Source organism: Exophiala mesophila (genome assembly GCF_000836275.1).
Source record: "Exophiala mesophila strain CBS 40295 unplaced genomic scaffold supercont1.7, whole genome shotgun sequence".
Lineage (NCBI taxonomy): Eukaryota > Fungi > Ascomycota > Eurotiomycetes > Chaetothyriales > Herpotrichiellaceae > Exophiala > Exophiala mesophila.
In genome coordinates this window covers 482678-500698 of record NW_015622510.1, presented here as the reverse complement: position 1 = coordinate 500698, position 18021 = coordinate 482678, and the positions used below count along the sequence as shown (strand labels likewise).

The window sequence follows — 18021 nt, the reverse complement described above, 5'->3', positions numbered from 1 at the left end:
AAAGGTCAGCCTGGGCTTGTATGGTGCGCTGTAATGGCTACAGCGGAGCGCTAGCTAATGAATGACAATTCTCAACATCAGTCACACCTTTTCCTTGACGTTCTCACGGTGTTCGACAATTGGAATTGTGCAACTGATTGACCTGCATGCTGCACCAGGATTGGTGCCGGCACGATAATGGCAGCAGAAAATTCAACCGCAGTCTCCCCGGCGTCGACAAAGGGACCCGCGGCCGCAACCTCAACCTCCATCACATCTCCTCAAGCAAAGATTGAAGCCTCATCCGACACCCAGAACCTCTCGACCATTCCTGCAAGCGCGGCTCCTGGAGGCTCAGAAGTGCAAGTGCCACAGGTGGACGGGACAGGAGACAAGGCAGTGGAACATCCGACAGCAGAGCCTCCCCTGTCGCCGGCAGTGTCGAAAACATCCTCTCAGGGTGCTTCGTCCCATGCGCAAACTTCTGGCCCCGTTGCACTGGATTCTGCTGCCCGAACCACTCCTATCCACCCCTCCATCCCCACTATCAAGGTACCCCTAGGTGCTACCGATACGACCGCTCCAAACACCAATCCTCTGACCTTGGCGCCCTTCACCGAGGCAGAGCTGCAGAAATATGGCTATGAGAAACTCCGCTCGTCGCTGATCAATTCAGGCCCCCCTGGACAAGCGCATGGGCAGCAAAATGGTGGGATCAACCTGGACAAAATTCGCGAGATGAAGGAAGAGACAGCCCTTTTGCTGAAGCAGAAACTGGAGGAAAGAGAAACTAAAATCCGCGAGATTGAGAAAGAAATGGACGAAAAGGAGAAGATTCGTGAGGTGGAGCGGAAGGTGTTTAGGAAGAAGATGGGAAAAGATGCGACGGAGGCAAAGTGATGATATTGAACTGCTTCTAATTGATGACAAGCATCTTATCGATTGCTATGGCCTACAGGCTAATGGCAGCGCTCGCTCACGAATGAGAACGGCCAATGTCCTAACCACAAGACCACGGATGATATCTTCCGCAACGCCCTTGGTCTCTGTCCTTCACCGACAACCGCGTCTGCACACCCTTGGGAAACTGGAGCCCGCCACAATGGAGGCTCTCTGCCTAGCATGTATCAGCATCAATAACCAGTGTCAACTCGAACTTTCCAACAAACCCACCGATAATGTGGCGAAATCTTGTTTCCTCGATTACGACTGTCTCTCGCTAGGCCATCACAGTGGTACTGGTCCCTTCGCGAGGGCTGAATGCCGAAATCACCCCTTTCAGCCACAGAGGGTCAACTGCAGACTGACACCACTGGGACAGTCCTTCTGCTGTCCCCAGTCATTCCACGTGTTGTATGCGCTCTTGCAATATGATTCACCGGCAGAACACTTCACAGCGACACAATTGCCCTCAAACACCTCGTTTCCGTCGAGAACAGGTACCAAGGACAATCCGTATTCTGCAAAAGAGTGTTGGATGCCAACCATTCCCACATAGTCTCCCAGACCATCAGCATCACCAGTGGTGTCCGCAAGCTCATTTCCAACATCCTCAGTCGACTCATCCAACCAACCGGCCTCTCCAGCATCGACCATGCTAAGATCCCACCAGGTCGATGTGTCGGTCGCTGTGTACTCTAGCTGGATCGGGGCAGTGTTGTCTACATCTGTACGCCAGATCTTCCAGCTAACGCCAAGGTTACGGTCGTGTTCGAATGAATGCGACCAAGTTTGACCAGGTTGAAGGATACCCAAAACTTCTTCGGGTTTGGCTTCATTTCCGCCACGGGCGCCATGCACAATGTTACTGTTGACGGGAAAGGTGCATTTGTTGTACACTAATGCAGAGGCACCCTTGCTGGACGCCGATTTGGTATGTTGGGCTACACCGATTGAGGCAGATTGTGTTGCTATGTTGTGTATGGTTGGTGTAGGACCGAGGCCAGCCTTTTTTCCAGACGCAGTTCCCTGGATATTTGTGTAAGGTGAAGGCATAGGCGATCTCTTGGACACTGGAGTTGTGTACAAACCCCCGCGCATGGCCGTGAAGGTGTGCGGGTCGAAGACAAGGGCACCCCCGCCATGGATGTCGCCTTGGATTGCTGGAACCGAGTCGCCATCTGTCGAAAACGGGACAGCATGAACCATGCGATTTTGCCAGAGAACAGCATTAATCGCCACAAGCCCAAAGGCACAGTGAATTTTGACCATTGTGCTAGCCTTTACGGTCAATTATTCTCTTTTGTCGGACGAGAAGCAAGTCGATTCAGGAGGGAGCTGGCTGAATATTTGAGCTGCTTTTGTGTGCTTGCAAGGCTTCTAGATTTTGACTTGAGTCGATGAGAACCGCAGACCATAGACTGCCAATGGGTAGTCATCACGGCATCTTATACGATTGCGAAGAGGCACTTGTAGAGTCGGGGCATCCTCTGTTTCCCTAACAGGACCCGGGCTTAATTCATGGTTTCGGACTCGGATCGATCGCCCTGTCGCCTTCATTGGGAGAATGAGCATCAAAGTCCGGAACTACGAGTAGCTGCGAGAATATCAACATTCTGGTCAGTCAATTTCTCGTCATATGGAGTCTATCATCTCAAAGAAAAGACGAAGTCGGACGGAGTATGCGACTCAGGACGCGGACCAGAGCATCCTGAAGGCTGAAATAGTCGCCCGTAGTCCATGAGAGCTGCGTCTGAAGATTCAGGCCAAGTTATGGTTAGCTGAAAAAGCCTCCCCTTCGGCCGAACAATCGTTAGGCAAGGCCTGTGTCGCTGCGTACAATGTGGAGAGCTTGTCATGGAGGCCAAAAACCCACCCTTTCGATGGTCAAGGTCAAATCCCCGGTTGTGTGAAGTCAAAATCGAGAAAATGAGTGGAGCCACCCACATGGTGGGCTGAACACACTTTGTGTCATCTTGTGGTTCTGATGGGCCTATCCACATAACTCCGGACGATCTCTGGTCGATCTGTGGGTCTGGGTTCCTGATTGTAGAACCATATTTCATGACACTACACGGCAGATCGATGGTCTCTACGGTTTACTCACGTGAAAACGTTGTGGTAGACACTGACAAGGCATTTTATTAGGATGTGCTCGAGCTAACAAGAGGGGCCTACGATACGATCGAAATTAGAGTGATGAAAAGAGGATCTAGCGCATGCGCTTACGAGAAAAGTCCGATTGCATGAATTGAGGGACTGAGAAACATGAATTTTTCAGTAAGCAACAGTTACCAATCCATGATGCCGCCGCCCTTGATCACAATCTTGCCGATGTCAGCGTCCCTCTCGCCTTCTACGACCCTCCTGACAATGTCGCCACCGGCACGGGGGTGGCCTGCCCCCATGGCTTGAGCGACTTCTTTGCCGACACCGCCCAGGTCAGTAGCAAGCATTCCTGGGCCGACGGCCCAGACCTTGACGTTGTCTTGTTTCAACTTGTGGTTCCAGTCGAGCATGAGCATGTTCAGCGCAACTTTACTACATCGGTAGGCAATGGTCTCAAAGTCGACCGACTTGGGCCATCCGGCGGGCAGTGGTGGTGTGGGGAAATATGAAGTGGCCGCCTTGTTGATGGCGGATAAACCCGTCACAAAAATCAGGCGTGGATCCGACGATCGCAGTAGCAGCGGGATCATGGCGTCGGACAACACCTGGGTGCCGGCCACGTTGACGTCGTAGGCGAGGGTGAATGCTTCGCGCAGTGTGACCCGGCCGGCCTTTTGTTGAGCGTCGAAGGCTGCGCCTGGACATTTTTCACGTTGTTAGGAAGCTAATGGGACATATAGAGAAGCTTAAAGGAGCGCGAGAAGGAGTTGACGTACCGGCATTGTTGACCAAAGTGTCAATACGGCCATGCTTGGCCTGGACATGGTCACACGCCGAACGGATGGACTCGTCACTGGTCAGCTCGAGCTGGAGGGGTTCGACCGTGTTGGACAGGGCCGGACACTCATGGCGTATTGAGTTGATGGCAGCGTCAGCTTTCTGCATCGACCGGCTGCCCATGATGACATGGTAACTGCGGTTCGACTGGAGCAGGGCTTTGACGATCTCATAGCCGATGCCATTGTTGCCGCCAGTTACCAGCACGATCGAGCGTAAAGACATGCTTGGTCGACTTTCAAGTCAAAGATGTGAGGGTTATTAATCTATCACTGGAAAGAGAGGATGTCCGGCTAGGTGGGTAGTTGGTCAGAGACGGTCAAAGAAGCAGTCATCTACGATGGAGCGACTCGATCAGCATTTATATAATCAATCATGTCGCATAGCAATCCATAGTCGTCCAGAGTCGTCCAAGGCAATGGGCAACGATTGCCTTTGGCTGGTCATGGTGATGATGAGGATGAAATCCAAACTTAGGAACTATTCCCAGTCTGGAGAAACCCCCTGAAGTATAGACACACGTGACTCATGCAGAATTCGGACTTAAGATGGATTTGTATCTCCTGCTTTATCCGAGCCCTTGAATCATGACAATACTACAATAATATTATACTGTACTACTCATGTTCAACACTATACTACATTTCTACACGAGTCTGGACGATAAGTTGTAATCAAATGAACGAGAGAGTCACTCTCCCTGTCAACTTTTCAGAATTCTGATGATGATCACCATTCCAGTGACCTGATTTAATTCCCCCACTCTATCCCATCCAACATTGCATATAATACATGCCGTCTTCCCAACCATAGATCATCCTTCATAAGAGCTTCAACTTCACTTCACTCCCCTCGCAAAGATGATCAAGTCAACAAAGGCGAGCTTGACCTCCGCCGATCAACGCCAATCACGCATCAACTGACAGAGCCGTCTAGCTGTAATATACAATGTTGCATGCATGCCACTGCCACACAACTCCACTCACTATCAGTACGGAGGCTTCATCAGTCTGCTCGTCCTCTGAGCTTCTTGTTGCTCGCCATCGCCGTCGCCTTCCACAGACTTGATGCCAGCCAAAAGTGACCCTACATCGAATTTTTCAACTGGCGATGTTGGAATAGGTACAACGCTTTTCCTGCTGACTGGTCGTGAGCTTTTTCTCATACTTTGACCTTCCCTTCCAGACCTCGTCGAGTATGCCGTGCTCACCACGCGTTTTCCTGGCTGGTTGTTGCTGGCGTCTCCATTTTCCGCCGCGCTTGGCGCGACAATTTGCCCTTCAGACCGGGCCGGTGAAATATCTCTCGGCCAGGTCCCTGGCAGATTCAACGTGGAAGGAATTTTGGGCACAGGGGGCACATCTTCCTCCACCCGTGGACTGGTCACGGTTGCTTGATCATGAAACGTGCCCTCTCTAGTCCCCGTTGCCGCTGCGCTTTGCGGCCGTGAACTACTCCGATTCGGTATGGTGACTCGAAAGTCCTCTTTTCCCGCTCGCACATCCAGGGCTGACGCATTGGCATCGTCACCACCGTCCCAGCTCATAAGACTGCTCGATCGACTGCTCCCAGTGCTTCTTCGTGATCCAATTGTTGACCGCCGCAATGGACTACGTTTCCGCGCACCAGCGGGATGGCCTGATAACGCACGTTTCAGATCCGTCACCCGGATGGTTGAGTCTCGACTCGACGTCCCCTGATCTCTCACAGGTGACCCGCTGAGGCTGGAATGCCGATGGTTGGGTATCATTCCCAGGCCACCTAACATCCCGAACGTGGGAGTCGTGGAGCCATTTGCCCCCACTGGTGAGTCTTTTCCGTTGGTTGATACCGCCCTCCGAGTGCCATTGACTGCTAGATGATGTTTGGGCATGGAAGACGCAGCTGTGCGAGATCCAGTCATGGAGGCGGTGCTTTCCTTTTCAACCGCCGCAATACATGATTCACGTGACCAGCCAGCACACATCTCGTCCTTGACCTTCTGGGGGAGTTGTTCTTCCCGTGACGGCTTAGGGCCTGCTACAAATCCATACCCGTGCCCGAAACCCAAGGTGGGAACCGAAAACACACGCCCTGGTGAAGAGGGCGCGGACGTCGGCGGGGTGAGGAGAGAACTGTCATACGCGGTGCCAATTTCATCTACCATTTCCTTGACCGAGAGAAAGGGTTTCAGGGTACCAGCCGCTTCGTCCGAGTATGTCGAGTATTTCTCCGTCATTGTGGAAAGCTGAAGAATGTCTTCGACGGGAAGTGCTGGAAACTTGATTCGATCGTACCAGACCCCAAATCGCTTCCTGCGACCAATTTCGGCATTAATCTCATTTCCCACAGATGTCATTTCAAAGTCGAACTTTTCTGCAATAGACCACAAATAACCATGGGCGAGACTAGCAATGTGCACACGTCCGATGGTGGAAATCGAGTCTCCCGTCAAGGCAGTTTCTTGTAGCTTCAATATCATAGGCAGCCCACTTCGAAGGGCGTTGACACCCAAGCGTTCAATCAATTTGGTCAGCAGGAGATACAGTAACAGCATCTGATGCTCATCTTCCGGATCATCAAGTAGGCTGTCGTAGATGGCGAGATGCAAGAGTTGTACGAAGGTAGATCGAGACGGTTTCGCTTCCCTCCGAGAAGCGCCAGAGACGGCGCGTTTGGCTGTGATGCCCTCGGCAGTCTGTGTCCCGACCTTCTTGACGATTCCCGGCTTTCGATGGCCATCCTTGGGCAGCAAAGTGTCACTTTTGTTGGTCTCCAATTTCAACCATGCCAGCAATGCAGCGATATAAGCGGCCCGCACGTCCTTGTCCTCATCTCGGAGCAGCCATTGTGTGCCGTCCCAGACTTGAACTCCGACGCGAGCGCGAGTCTCCACCAGAGCGCCTGTGGCGTTACGTCTGCTGTTTGCACGAAAGAGAACATCTTTGATCACTTGGACCGCTGCGAGTCTGGCAGTGTTGAAGGAGAAGAATGTTGACGAGGACGAATCCTCTGAAATACTCGCGGATTCGGCAATGGCCCTGGCAGCAGCGGCGGGGTCAGCGATGGCGGCTACTGTCGTCGGTGTGTCGGATTGAGCAGAAGGCTTGAGGCGAGCCAAGATGGCGGACAGCATATCACTGATCTGGTCTGAATAGTAGATATGTGTGGAGAGAGACGCGATGCACTTCTGGAGCCGTGCCAGCAGGTCACGGCGAAGGGGAGACGCGGTCACTGGGACTTTGGAATCATTTTCCGTGGGCGGCAAGTCAGTCATGACGGCGCTGGGTTCAAAGGCTTCTTTGATCTCGCGAGAAATGCCAATGGTGTCGTGTTGTTGAAGCGAAAAGAGGCGCGCATTTGGGCCGCCCAATTGCAAGAGGGTTAGCATATGCTGGATGAGACCGAGAAGCACATCCATGACGCTCAGTCCAATGAGATTGACCGAGGAGCTCAAGAGCCAGTCGATCAGGCTGACAAGCACCAGACGTTTCTCCAGGACAGATTCGGAGACTGGTGATCGAATCAAGGTTTCCATGGCGGTCACAACAATGATGAAGCGGTCCTGCACGGGTGTCCAACGAGCAAGAACCTCAAACAGCGAAGTGGCCCAGGTGCCAGGCTGAAGGCCATCAATGGGTTGGGTGGATGGATTCTTGGAGACGATGAACTTCAAGGTTAGAGCAGTGGCAAGCCGGGTCTGACCTCTTGTGCTACCGATGCCGATGGAGAAGATCTGCTTCAAGCATCGCAATGCCAGAGCCTGGACTTCCTCCTCGGCGACTTTGTCTGCGCCGGCGGTAGTTTCGACTGCGGTGGCCGGGTCACCCTCGACGGTATCAACAGTGGTGACAGTAGCGATGCTCATGCGCCTCCTACGAGCAATGTCATCGTCCTTGTTTTCACTAGTCCTCGCTCTCTGTTGAAGGGTAGCGAGAATATTATCCTCCTCCAGAGACAGGTTGTCAAGAATGACAGGCATGACAAGATTCAACTGGCGACTTGAGTCAGCGGCAATGGCTTCGGAAGCGACCTGGGCTCGGATGGCCCGGAGACCGATGGTGCGCCAACGGAGGGAGACCGGGACTGGGTCATTTGATGGGTTGGCGAGGATCTTGTCTCTTGCCGCAAAGCCCGAATAGAGCTGGACGATGGAAAGATATTGCTGAGCGCGTTGTTGATCAGCAGCGAGAGAAGCAGCATCCAAGTGTTTGCAGTAAGCTTCCAAGGTCGGGATGGTCTCTTCGACCATGTTGAGATCCTTGGACCGAAGGACCGAGTCGAGAATGGTCAAAAGGTATCGGGCATAGAGAGGGAGGTCTCGAGGGGTCTTGTCAATGATGGCAGTGAGGATCTGGAGAGTGACTTGAACGTTGCTACGACGAAGGTCAACATGCTATATGGTGAGAGGAGAGCGAGACGACACATACCCCAGTCTTCCCTTCCAGACGTCGCTGGCATTCTTCTTCTCGAGAAATGCGCCGACCTTTTGCAGCTTGTGGCGACGAGTACTGACATAATAGAGGAGGTAACTCAGCTCAGAGGAATTAGGTTTGACCTCTTGGACGGTCTTTTGGAACTTCGGATAGCATTTGAGGATGAGGACTTGGTGTTTGGGGCGGCATTTCTGGCTGGCCGAGTGGATTGGATGGATGAGGGAGGCCATGTCGGTTGACAGGCCAGGAACGAGAGGGGATGATGCCGCGTCGTCATCTGGTGACGGTAGATGACTATGGAATTCGAGATCGCAACATGGTCAGGGATATAGACAACCAAGTGTGAAAAAGAAGAGAACGCGTGATTGTGATTGTGTGATCAATTCCAATTGTTGACGAGGAAGGAGGTCTGAGCAATGACCAGCAGAGACGGAAGTCGCGGACCGAGGACTGAGGGTGGATGGATTATGCGAGGATGGTCAGTCGGTAGAGTCAAGCACTTGTTTCTTGTTGTCTTTTTTTCGCTATTAGACTCGGTGAAGAGGAGATGAGCTGGCGGCGTCTTGCAGAGTGATAATTCGAGCTGTTGAGCAAGTTGGAGTTTATCAGGGTTGCCTGGGATGTTGGACGAGAACGCAGGATGACGACGGTGGTCAGTGGCTAGGATTTTGCAGGGGAAAAGAGGCGTGGAGAGGACGTGGAGGAAGTGGTAAGAGGGCACGTAGCGTTCTGGCGCTTGACAGTTGGAATGTCACCCAGGACATACGTGTTGACAAGTATGGCGACGGTAGAAGAGGCAGATGAAAAGAGACGATAGCTGCGGTGTCATGTTGGAGGGTGTCTTGGATCCAAAAAAGTGTAGGAGCCACTCAAGCAATTGAACTCGGAGGATTAAGTTGCTTCTGAATTCTGGCCGCGTGGGTGCGAGGGTGCGTGGCTGACTCCTTTGGCCCTGTAAAGAGTTAGTGTCCTTGGGAATAGCATGAATCGGACCCCTAGTTAGGCACTTGGGACTGGATGTGGATGCCTAGTAAAGTAGAAATTGAGGGGGTGATTGGTATTGAGAGGCACCAAGTACTCGGCTAAAAGTGCGCTGTGGTTTAACTAACTTTATGCGTACATGTAATAAACTACGGGCTATTGAAATTGGAAAAGTGCCCATTCCTGTTCTCGGGGTTTAGGGCCAGGAAACTTGGTGATTCTCGAATGTATGGACTACATGATCACGTACAAGAGAATAGAGTAAGGGGTGAAATATATCTAGCGTTCCAGTGTAGGTTCGTCATCGATCAGCAATACTACCTACTCTCACATCTCATCGGGCTACTAGTCACGTGACTATGTCGGAGCCGAGAGCGCGTTTAACATCACCCAACCTCCTCGTATAGAGTATCGTCCTGGTCTATGGCTGGCGAAGCTGTCCCTATTATCAACGAGGAGGGACAATCACCCTTTTCACCTCTCATTTGACACTCTCGTCCCTCTGGCTCTGCCAGCTTCACACCTTGACATCACTCACTCCGTCAACTATAACCCAGAATTGGTCAATCTTATCTCCCCGGACCAGAAACACATCCGTCCCAGTCTGCTTTGTCACAATCTCACCACCCTCTCCCACAGGGCCAAACTTCCAATCAGCGACCACCAAATCCCCAGTCTTCTGTACTGGTCCCGCGAGTGCAAACTTCCATCCAGGTGTCTTGTCGAGGAGTTTTCCTGCCTGGGATGATATTCCTTCTGGCCCTGCAATATCGGTGTCGCCGCCTTGAGTTATCTCTGTGCCACCGGGTTCGTAGAATCTGACATGAGCATGGTAGAGGGTCTGAGCAGCCGCTAGGCGCTTGTTCGCATTGGGCTCAGAGAAGACTGCCGACAAGTTGGTCTCTGCCAGTGTCTGGGCCAGGGTATCCGTGACCATGGTAGGACCAAGTTAACCCGTTGTAATCTATATTGCCTTGGCAGAAAAGTGGTGAGAGGGTCTACAGGATGTCCGGGATGTAAGATAGGTATCGTTTTGCGAACCTGATCATTCTACACTTTGTTCTTATATCGGCCTACTGAAGGATTGGGGTGGTTGTCTGGGAAATGTTTTGCAGGACAGGCATATGTCAGCATGTAGGGGTATACAACAAAAGCCAGCAGCTCGAACTGTAAATACGCCGTGCACGGGCAAAGGCGGCATTCACGAATCTCAGCTACGATGCTCTACGCTTGGTTCGCACGTGAGCCTTAGTAATGATGCTATGAGGACAGTGGAGGTTTGGGGAATGCAACACCAAATCTCGTATTTCCGCACATGACTCAGCAAACTCCTGACAGCCGGTGATGGCCAGAGGCATTCGCACCCACCATCAACAAACTCTTGCTTGAAGAAAAAAAAGACACTGGCCTGTTCAGAATCTCGACAAGTCTCGGCCCCAAATCTTGACGGCCAGCCACTGCATCGGCACCAAAAACTTGTTCCTCCAACTAAGAGTCATGGTCAGATATGCCCCTCGCCAGACCAAAAAGGCGATCCATCCTTTGAGCCCCTTTGCCACTCCATTGCGATCCGTCTGCGGGCCTTGCAATACTGCCTTGGCCCCGCCAACATATGTGAACACGCCCATGTTCTTGAAAGTGAAGCCTTTCTGTCGGGCAAAGTCCTCTGGATCTGGGTAGCGATTTAAAGCTTTGCCTAGCCAGAGAGCTTGTTGATTTGCCACCTGAGCCGTGGCGGGCAAAGCGCCAGATTTCAACTTGGTCGTGTCTCCCAAGGCGAAGACATCCTTGACGTAGGCGTGTCGGGGTTGGGTAGATTCCCCGTGCTGACTTTCGGGAATCGTCCCTGTGCTGAGGTTGACGCGAAAATGGTCATCGACGAGGATGACACCGGTCTTGGGATCACGGTCTATCGTCCATTGACGAGCATTAGGGTCTTGGACTTGATCTTCACCACTGGTGATGTGAGCGGAAGCGGTGGGAAAGCGTCGGACGTGGTCAAGGGCTTTGGCAACGAAAGGATTGTTCATGTTGCCTGTACTCCATACGCAAAGACCGATGCCGACATCACCGTCTTCCTTGGTTCGGATGGTGTAGACACGACCTTTGACTTCCGAGTCTTGGTTTCGCGCGGCTTCAGGGTCATTGGGGAATCCCTTGCGAAGCTCCTCGACATGGTGCGAGGTGCGGATGTCGATGTCGCGACGTCGGTATTGTTTGACGGCGTAATCGGCAAGAGTGGCGTCGAACATGGGGAGCACTTTAGGTGCAACATCGTAGAGAGTGATGCGAACGTATTTGATCAGGTCAGGGTGTGTTTTGACAAGGTCGTCGTTGATCAAGTCGGAGAGACAAGCGGCAAATTCCATGCCGGTGGGACCGCCACCAACAATGGCGAAATGGAGGAGGTATCGCTTGGTCTCCTCGGAGATGATGGGAAGATGAGCGAGTTCGAATAGTTCGAGGATGCGGCGACGGATGGCTTGGGCATCACGCACGTCTTTGAGAAACATGGCATTTTCTCGCACCCCTTTGGTATTAAAAGTTTGACTGTAGCATCCCACAGCGATGACGAGTTTGTCATAGTGAATGGCAAAGGTTGGCACTTGGTCGCGGCCAGTACCGCCGACCAAAGCCATGTTTGGTTCTAACGGGCTGACTCGAGGGCCGGTGAGGGCATGGCCGACGACCGGATCCAGGACCGAAGGCTCGACGGTGATCATCTTATCCTTGAAATTGACATCATCGGCCCAGCCCTGCATATACTCGACGTGGCTGTTGCGCTTACGAACAGACTCGAGCACATGACGGAATTCGAGGGTTCCCACAGAGGTGTCATTGAGAAGAGGAGTAAAGACAAAGTAAGACCGCGGCGAGACAACGAGGACACGATACTTGGCCGGGTCAAGTTTTCGAGATAACACATAACCTAGAGATGAGGCCAGGTTAGAGTGTATAGAGGACAAAATCGAAGGCTCAGAGAGGCCAGGAGACTTACCAGCCCACCCACTTCCCAGAATTACCACTTGTTCTCTTTTGTCGTCCTCAGGTCGATCTCTCGGGGTAACTGATGTGGCCAGGCCCCTCAATTGAAGAGGTAGAACAGTGACTGTGCTTTGAGGCACACGAGATCCAAGACGGACATGGTGGTGTATCAATAAATTGAAGTGCTTCTGCCACGAAGACAGAAAACATGGTCGCAGGTGCATGTCAGCAGGAAGTCGCGATCAACTACACTGATGGCAACTGCCAACTTGACCTCACCACTGTTAGAAGAAGAAGGTGCCCGTCAGGTTCGAGGAGATTGGGAATGCGACAGGTGACAAAAATCATGATTGGGAACAGGAGTATTCACAAAAGTCTATGGGTGCATGAGAGGAGGATTGGTTGAGTGGATGATCTCAACGGATCCTCAAGGATATTCACGGGATCATGGACCTCAAAGACCCAGATGGTTCAGATGATGTAAATGGTGAGATACGGGATACGGGACACGGAGGAGGGGCAAGGGAAAAGGTCAGATTAGAGTCATAATGCGAGGACATTCCCCTGACCCGAGCCACGCCTTCTGGCATGAAGAAGAGACAAAGTACGAGAAAGAGATGGAGGCGCTTTTCCATCTGTGCGTCGATGCGTCACTGCTGTTTGCGACATTTTTGGCTTTTCAGCTTGATCCGAATGCCGTACAAGTATACAATAAAATATACAACGAACCAAGGTCACTATGGGCGCTACGGGCTACCTTACTCGTAGATTTTCTTACCTAAGGTGTCTAAGCGAGCTAATGATGATTGTTGGATTTCAACGCAAATTAGAGGCCCAATACATAGCCAGATTCACTACAAGATGGTCGAATCTTGCATTTTGTTGAAGGTTCCTCCGAAGTCCGGACCTCGGGGCCAGAGACTGTATGCTTTTCGATGGACTCATAATGTCAAAGAAGTGGAGGGGGAAGAGATGTGCAGTACGAGTATGTAGGGACAGTAAGCAGTAGTATGTACGATATGTGGCTCCTAGGGCTGTTAGCGGATCACCCACTCTTATCACTTGGCGTCTACGATGTATATGCCTCACTACTGTTTCCTCTGGTGGGCATGAATTGAACTGTGTAACCGGGCGGAGAGTTTTTATTTCAATTGGTGGTATAAACAGCCTTGAAAAAGAATTCTGCCAGTTGCGAAGGTGTAGGTGTCGGTATAGGTAGAGCAATTAATTGTCCTTGAGCTCCATGGGGCAGGATGACAGTAGGGACACAATACCTAAAGCTATAGGCCCCTCGGGCCTTGCTGGTGCTAGAACAGCATCTATCGGGGCAGTAAGGCATAGGGGTGGATAGGAGATTGGGCTCTCGGCCCCTAAAGCCCCCCCACTCCGTACATTAGGTACCTAGGTAGGTAGGTGGTACCTACCTACCTACCTACCTACCCTACTTAGTATAAGTATCTTAATAGTTATGCCCATCCTTATGTGGGTTTTGACTCCGAGACCCCCTAGCTACGTGTGGGTTCCTCGAGTCACTCAGATAATTAAATTCTCAAAGGAAACTCCAATTCCCACACAACAACCACATCTCTCTCACCATCGTTCTACCGACAAAGTCAACGAACAAGTCAACGAACAAGTCTAGAACGAGTCTAGAACAAGTCAACGCACTATAGTAGTCACATGATGGCTTAAAACAAAGACTGCACTCAGCTTCTGTCATTTATTGGTGTTCGTTATAGTCATCGTCGTTGCACTAATTAAAAGGGCATACACAGTATCTATGTAAGCCCGGTTGACCAAGACTAACCTCACGCCGTCGCCGTCGCCGTCGCCGTCGACCATGCATCGTGTACCATTTCCCACAATTCTTCCGCCCACATGTATACATAACAAAAGAATTTGACGCGCCATCCACTCTAGTCTGGTTCATGCATGGACTCTGCTGTGAGCACAAGACTGTCCCCACGTCGAATCAAGTCGACTTCCAATTTGTGACTGCGACAGCTGCATCAGACAATCCTGTTTTGTGTCGCGTCCCCAAGTTAGATGTTCGCATTGCAGTTGGTCTTTCATCGAGGCTCTCTTGGCCCTCGATCAATCCATCACAGTTCTGCCTCCCCAATAATAGGCCCAGAAACGCCGGCCCAGATCATGCAACGCTGCATGAATGTCGGGTCATGTATCAGAAATAGAAAATCCAAAAGAAATCATGTGCAATGAATCGTCGCCGTCCGAGCTGACACACGAAGCGCTACTTCAAACTCCTAGCTCCTACCTCCCACTGAGCTTTTATCATCTCTCCGTCTTCTGCCACGAGTTCAGGTAGGCCATCAGCCCAACTCCAATCAAGACCACCCCAAGCATGGACATATATGGCGCTGACTGACCGAGCGAGTCTCCATTGCCCTGTCGTTCTTTCAGCACCGTGGCCACGGCCTGTTCAAGATGCTCGGGCAACCTCGGCCCACGCACATGTCCATTTGCTTGTGACGGCCACTGGCTCAATCCTTTGCTTTCGACCAGGCCGTCGCTCGCGTTTGGACGCCTCGACACCTCACCTGCGTCGTCTGTTGCTTCCAGTTCAGTCTCTGTCCCCTGCGACTTCTCCTTTTCGTTTTCTTCCCTAATTTGCTTGATCATCTCGGCAAGGCTCGCCCGCGCTTGGCTGGCATCGTCCTCCGCCGTCTTGGCTCTCCGTTGGTAATGTTCCACGTCCATCTTCAGCTTGTGCATCTCCGCCATGACGTTGTCTAGCTTCTCTTTCAGCTGTCGTTCGCTCGATACGCCTTCTATTGCTTCTGCAGGAGCTTCTGCGGAAGTTGTGGGGGTGCTCTCAAGCGCTGCAGTAGAACTCGATGACTCGTCTGCCTCGAGCACGACCGGCACAGGCCGCGACGCCGCATGTTGCTCAAGTTTCCGCGCCCGGTCCTCAGCTTGTTCTCGAGCCGTTTTCTCGTCTTTAAGCATGTCTTCAAGCTGCCTCACCCGAGCGCTTTGAGAGTCGAGTTCCTTCTTGGCTATACTGAGTGCTTCAATCAGTGACAACATCTGACTACTTTGCGTGTTGGTGGGCGAGTGTGAGGGCGGTTTGGGTGACTTGGCCGTCTCGCTGCGTTTTAATAGATTCGAAAATGGTGTGCTGACTGGGCTAGACTTTGCACCATCGGGTTTCTCGGGCAGCGGATGTTGGGGAGGCGGAGCCGGAGGTTCAGAAAACCGATTCATATGGTCCATCTTCAACCCCCTCGATCGTCCATTCGACGGCCGCGCGTGGCTGGGCTCTTTCACTGGCTGTTGCGCTTTCGGCACCTCATCATTCGGGTGGAGCATGGCGTGGAGAAAGGTCCCGGCCTGCTCGAGCTCTTCTGCTTGTTGTTTTGCTGTGCGCATCTCGACCTGCCACAGATTAGTCTGGGACGATAGTTGGAAGCGTGACGACTTACCGCGAGAGACTTGACGAGCTGCTCGACATTAAGAGGTGACCCATAAAAATTGGCTTGCCGTTGTTGGGCAGCGGAACTCATCTGACTCCCGGCAACACTGGAAGCGTTCGGGGAGCGGCCATTGATGGAAGGGCCGCCGGAACGACTTCTGGAGTGCATCATCGGCGAACTGACCGGTGAGGGTAATAGAGAACCCCCATGAGACGGGTCCAGGTCACCAAAACTCAAGTCGAGAACATTGTTGGATGCTCCCGGTAACCCGACATATTCGACTTTGGCCGAGACCTTGTGGTGAACAATAGTCTTCTGATCCTCACTCACAATGTCGATCCCAAGTTCTAGAGTGTCGTGTTGCCTCAATTCGTGAGGTTCAGATTCACGGTTCTCGGGCGAGAGTCTTTGGCCATTCACAAATGTCCCATTGGATGACTTGACGTCGCGGATGTACACCTTACCGTTCCTTTCAGCCCAGACTTCTGCATGTTGACGAGACAAAACCTTCGAGTCGAAATAGCCGTTGATTGGTGTTGGGACAGTTTTGGCATTGGTTTGCCGACCAACCCTCAGCACGTCTGGAAAAAAGGGCAAGCTGATCTGCTTTCTTTCAAATGTCCCGTTCATAGGTAGCAAGGCGAGTACGGCGGCTGGTTCGCCCGGCGCCGGGACGTTGGCGGTTCTGGATCCATTCACCTGATTGATGGGGGCCTGGTTGGGTAGAGCTGGTTGAACGGGGGATTTGTGGTTGATCAATGAGTTGCTGATGGCCGTTTGCAGCGAGCCATTTGCGCGTGCATTGGAGACACTGGCGGTAGATTCAGACTTTGAGACGGGCCAGAATCCACCTCTTGCTTTCTTCTTTGCGCCCGGGGCGACGTCTGTGGATGGTTCGGACTGAGTAATGGTGACTGTAGAGGTGGAGGAGCTGTTGGATGATAAGGACGAGGACGAGTTACTCCGCTGGACGGTCTTGCGTTGAGGCGGAAAGATGCGTGGAACCTCGTCAGAGCTCATTGCCGAGAAGCCGCCGCCGTTGGAGTTTACACCATTCCAATTCAAGCGAGAGATATTTTGAAAGTTTGGAGGAGATGCCACGGCGGTCGTCATCGGGATACCTGGTCTTGCTGAGGAGGGTAGGAATTCCACAGAAGCGCAGTCGAGGGTGTGACAGGATACGTGCTCACAGAGCAGAGGTGTTCTGTATCAGGGTAAGGTGAAAAGCAGGCGAAAACAGGGACCGAGAGGTAGAGACCCGGAAAGCCGTCATGTGTTGGAGTAGGAGGCTCGAGTGATCTAATAAAAAGTAGATATTAATACACGAGGCGACAACGCGAATGACAGGGATTTGGTTGTCGATGCTGATGAACAAGCTAGAGGTTTATAGACGTACGATAGTTTTCTCAAGAGAGGGGATCGGGCGACGAAGAGGCTCGCGTGCGAGGATGGACGGCAGCGGGGACTGCTGACAAGGAGATGAGATGACCTGACACTGCTGATTGGGAGGATTGGAAGGGGGTGGGCGGTTGGGAGAAAGGGTGGTCAACGATGACAAAGAGGGTGGATTGCGAAGAGGATTGGCATCTGTATGTAGGTGAGCAGGTCAATGAGGTGTTGATGGTGGTGCCGAGAGGGTGAATTGCGGTGGAAAATGGAAGATGGGCGTTGAAATTGAATTGATGCAGTAGTGAAGTAGCGTATGGTAGATACGGTAAAGATGGTAAGGATGGTATGCGTATAATGCCCAAACGAGTTAAGTTTGGTTTGGCCTCAACTTTTGGGTGCGTGTTACGGCGGTTCTTTGGGACGTGCGAGAGGGTGAAGGGGGGACAACCATTTGGGGGGGCTCCTTGGGGCTCCTTGAGTCCTTGGGCCAACTAAACTCGGTGACTTTGGTGTCCCTTGCACGCCTGTGGAGTCGAAGCAAGGAAAAGGTCCCGGCACGCGGCACAGAGCGAGTGGACTGCCGGGTGAGAGGGGGAGGGAGGGAGTGCCGAGGGGGTCCCATCATTTCTCATCGTCCTTTGGGTTTTCCAGAGCATCACAGCTGCTCTGCAGTCTTTGCTCGGCTACCGGAAACCTCCCAACCATGGGCGCTCACTCTGACAATCACACCAGATACTCTTTCGACAAGGAGACAAGGAGGATCCGCGGGCTGCAGGCTCTGTGGCCTTGTAGCGTGGCACGACGCAGTGGAGCCCAGGCCCGAGGCCCTACTCCGGATAGCCCTGTAGCCTTGTGGCCGTTTATTCTAACCGCTTGATTGCTTTGGGTTTAGCGCATTTTATCATATGCCAAGCCACGCAGTCTGCGTCTCCAATGACGCTAATGACGCTATT

General features: G+C 52.2%; 6 protein-coding genes across 7 annotated transcripts; 1 reads left to right on the top strand and 5 right to left on the bottom strand.

The window, feature by feature from the left end:
- Window positions 1–131: 131 nt before the first annotated feature.
- Window positions 132–2875, top strand: PV10_09122 (uncharacterized protein). The gene has a single exon (XM_016374235.1). It carries the CDS (start codon window positions 178–180, stop codon window positions 877–879), a length of 702 nt encoding a protein of 233 aa, XP_016219779.1. The 5' UTR covers window positions 132–177; the 3' UTR covers window positions 880–2875.
- PV10_09123 (uncharacterized protein) lies at window positions 1258–2190 on the bottom strand (the record flags this gene model as incomplete). Its single annotated transcript, XM_016374236.1, has 1 exon — window positions 1258–2190. One exon carries the CDS (start codon window positions 2188–2190, stop codon window positions 1258–1260), a length of 933 nt encoding a protein of 310 aa, XP_016219780.1.
- A 1622-nt stretch (window positions 2876–4497) lies between the features above and the next one.
- Window positions 4498–9125, bottom strand: PV10_09121 (uncharacterized protein). Its single transcript, XM_016374234.1, has 2 exons — window positions 8274–9125; window positions 4498–8219 (listed from the first exon to the last, which is right to left on the bottom strand). Exons 1-2 carry the CDS (start codon window positions 8507–8509, stop codon window positions 4853–4855), a joined length of 3603 nt encoding a protein of 1200 aa, XP_016219778.1. The 5' UTR covers window positions 8510–9125; the 3' UTR covers window positions 4498–4852.
- A 588-nt stretch (window positions 9126–9713) lies between these two features.
- On the bottom strand, window positions 9714–10197 carry PV10_09120 (uncharacterized protein; the record flags this gene model as incomplete). The annotated part of the gene is made up of 1 exon (XM_016374233.1): window positions 9714–10197. One exon carries the CDS (start codon window positions 10195–10197, stop codon window positions 9778–9780), a length of 420 nt encoding a protein of 139 aa, XP_016219777.1. The 3' UTR covers window positions 9714–9777.
- A 118-nt stretch (window positions 10198–10315) lies between these two features.
- On the bottom strand, window positions 10316–12824 carry PV10_09119 (uncharacterized protein). Its single transcript, XM_016374232.1, has 2 exons — window positions 12259–12824; window positions 10316–12189 (listed from the first exon to the last, which is right to left on the bottom strand). Exons 1-2 carry the CDS (start codon window positions 12467–12469, stop codon window positions 10673–10675), a joined length of 1728 nt encoding a protein of 575 aa, XP_016219776.1. The 5' UTR covers window positions 12470–12824; the 3' UTR covers window positions 10316–10672.
- Window positions 12825–13950: 1126 nt separating this feature from the next.
- PV10_09118 lies at window positions 13951–17395 on the bottom strand. Of its 2 annotated transcripts, XM_016374231.1 has the most exons (3): window positions 17076–17395; window positions 15689–16978; window positions 13951–15641 (listed from the first exon to the last, which is right to left on the bottom strand). In XM_016374231.1, the coding sequence occupies exons 2-3, from the start codon at window positions 16790–16792 to the stop codon at window positions 14538–14540; spliced, it is 2208 nt and encodes a 735-aa protein (XP_016219775.1). In that variant the 5' UTR covers window positions 16793–16978; window positions 17076–17395; the 3' UTR covers window positions 13951–14537. The 2 variants fall into 2 exon arrangements, with proteins under 2 accessions (XP_016219775.1, XP_016219774.1); XM_016374230.1 differs by having other exon boundaries at window positions 15689–17395.
- Window positions 17396–18021: the final 626 nt, after the last annotated feature.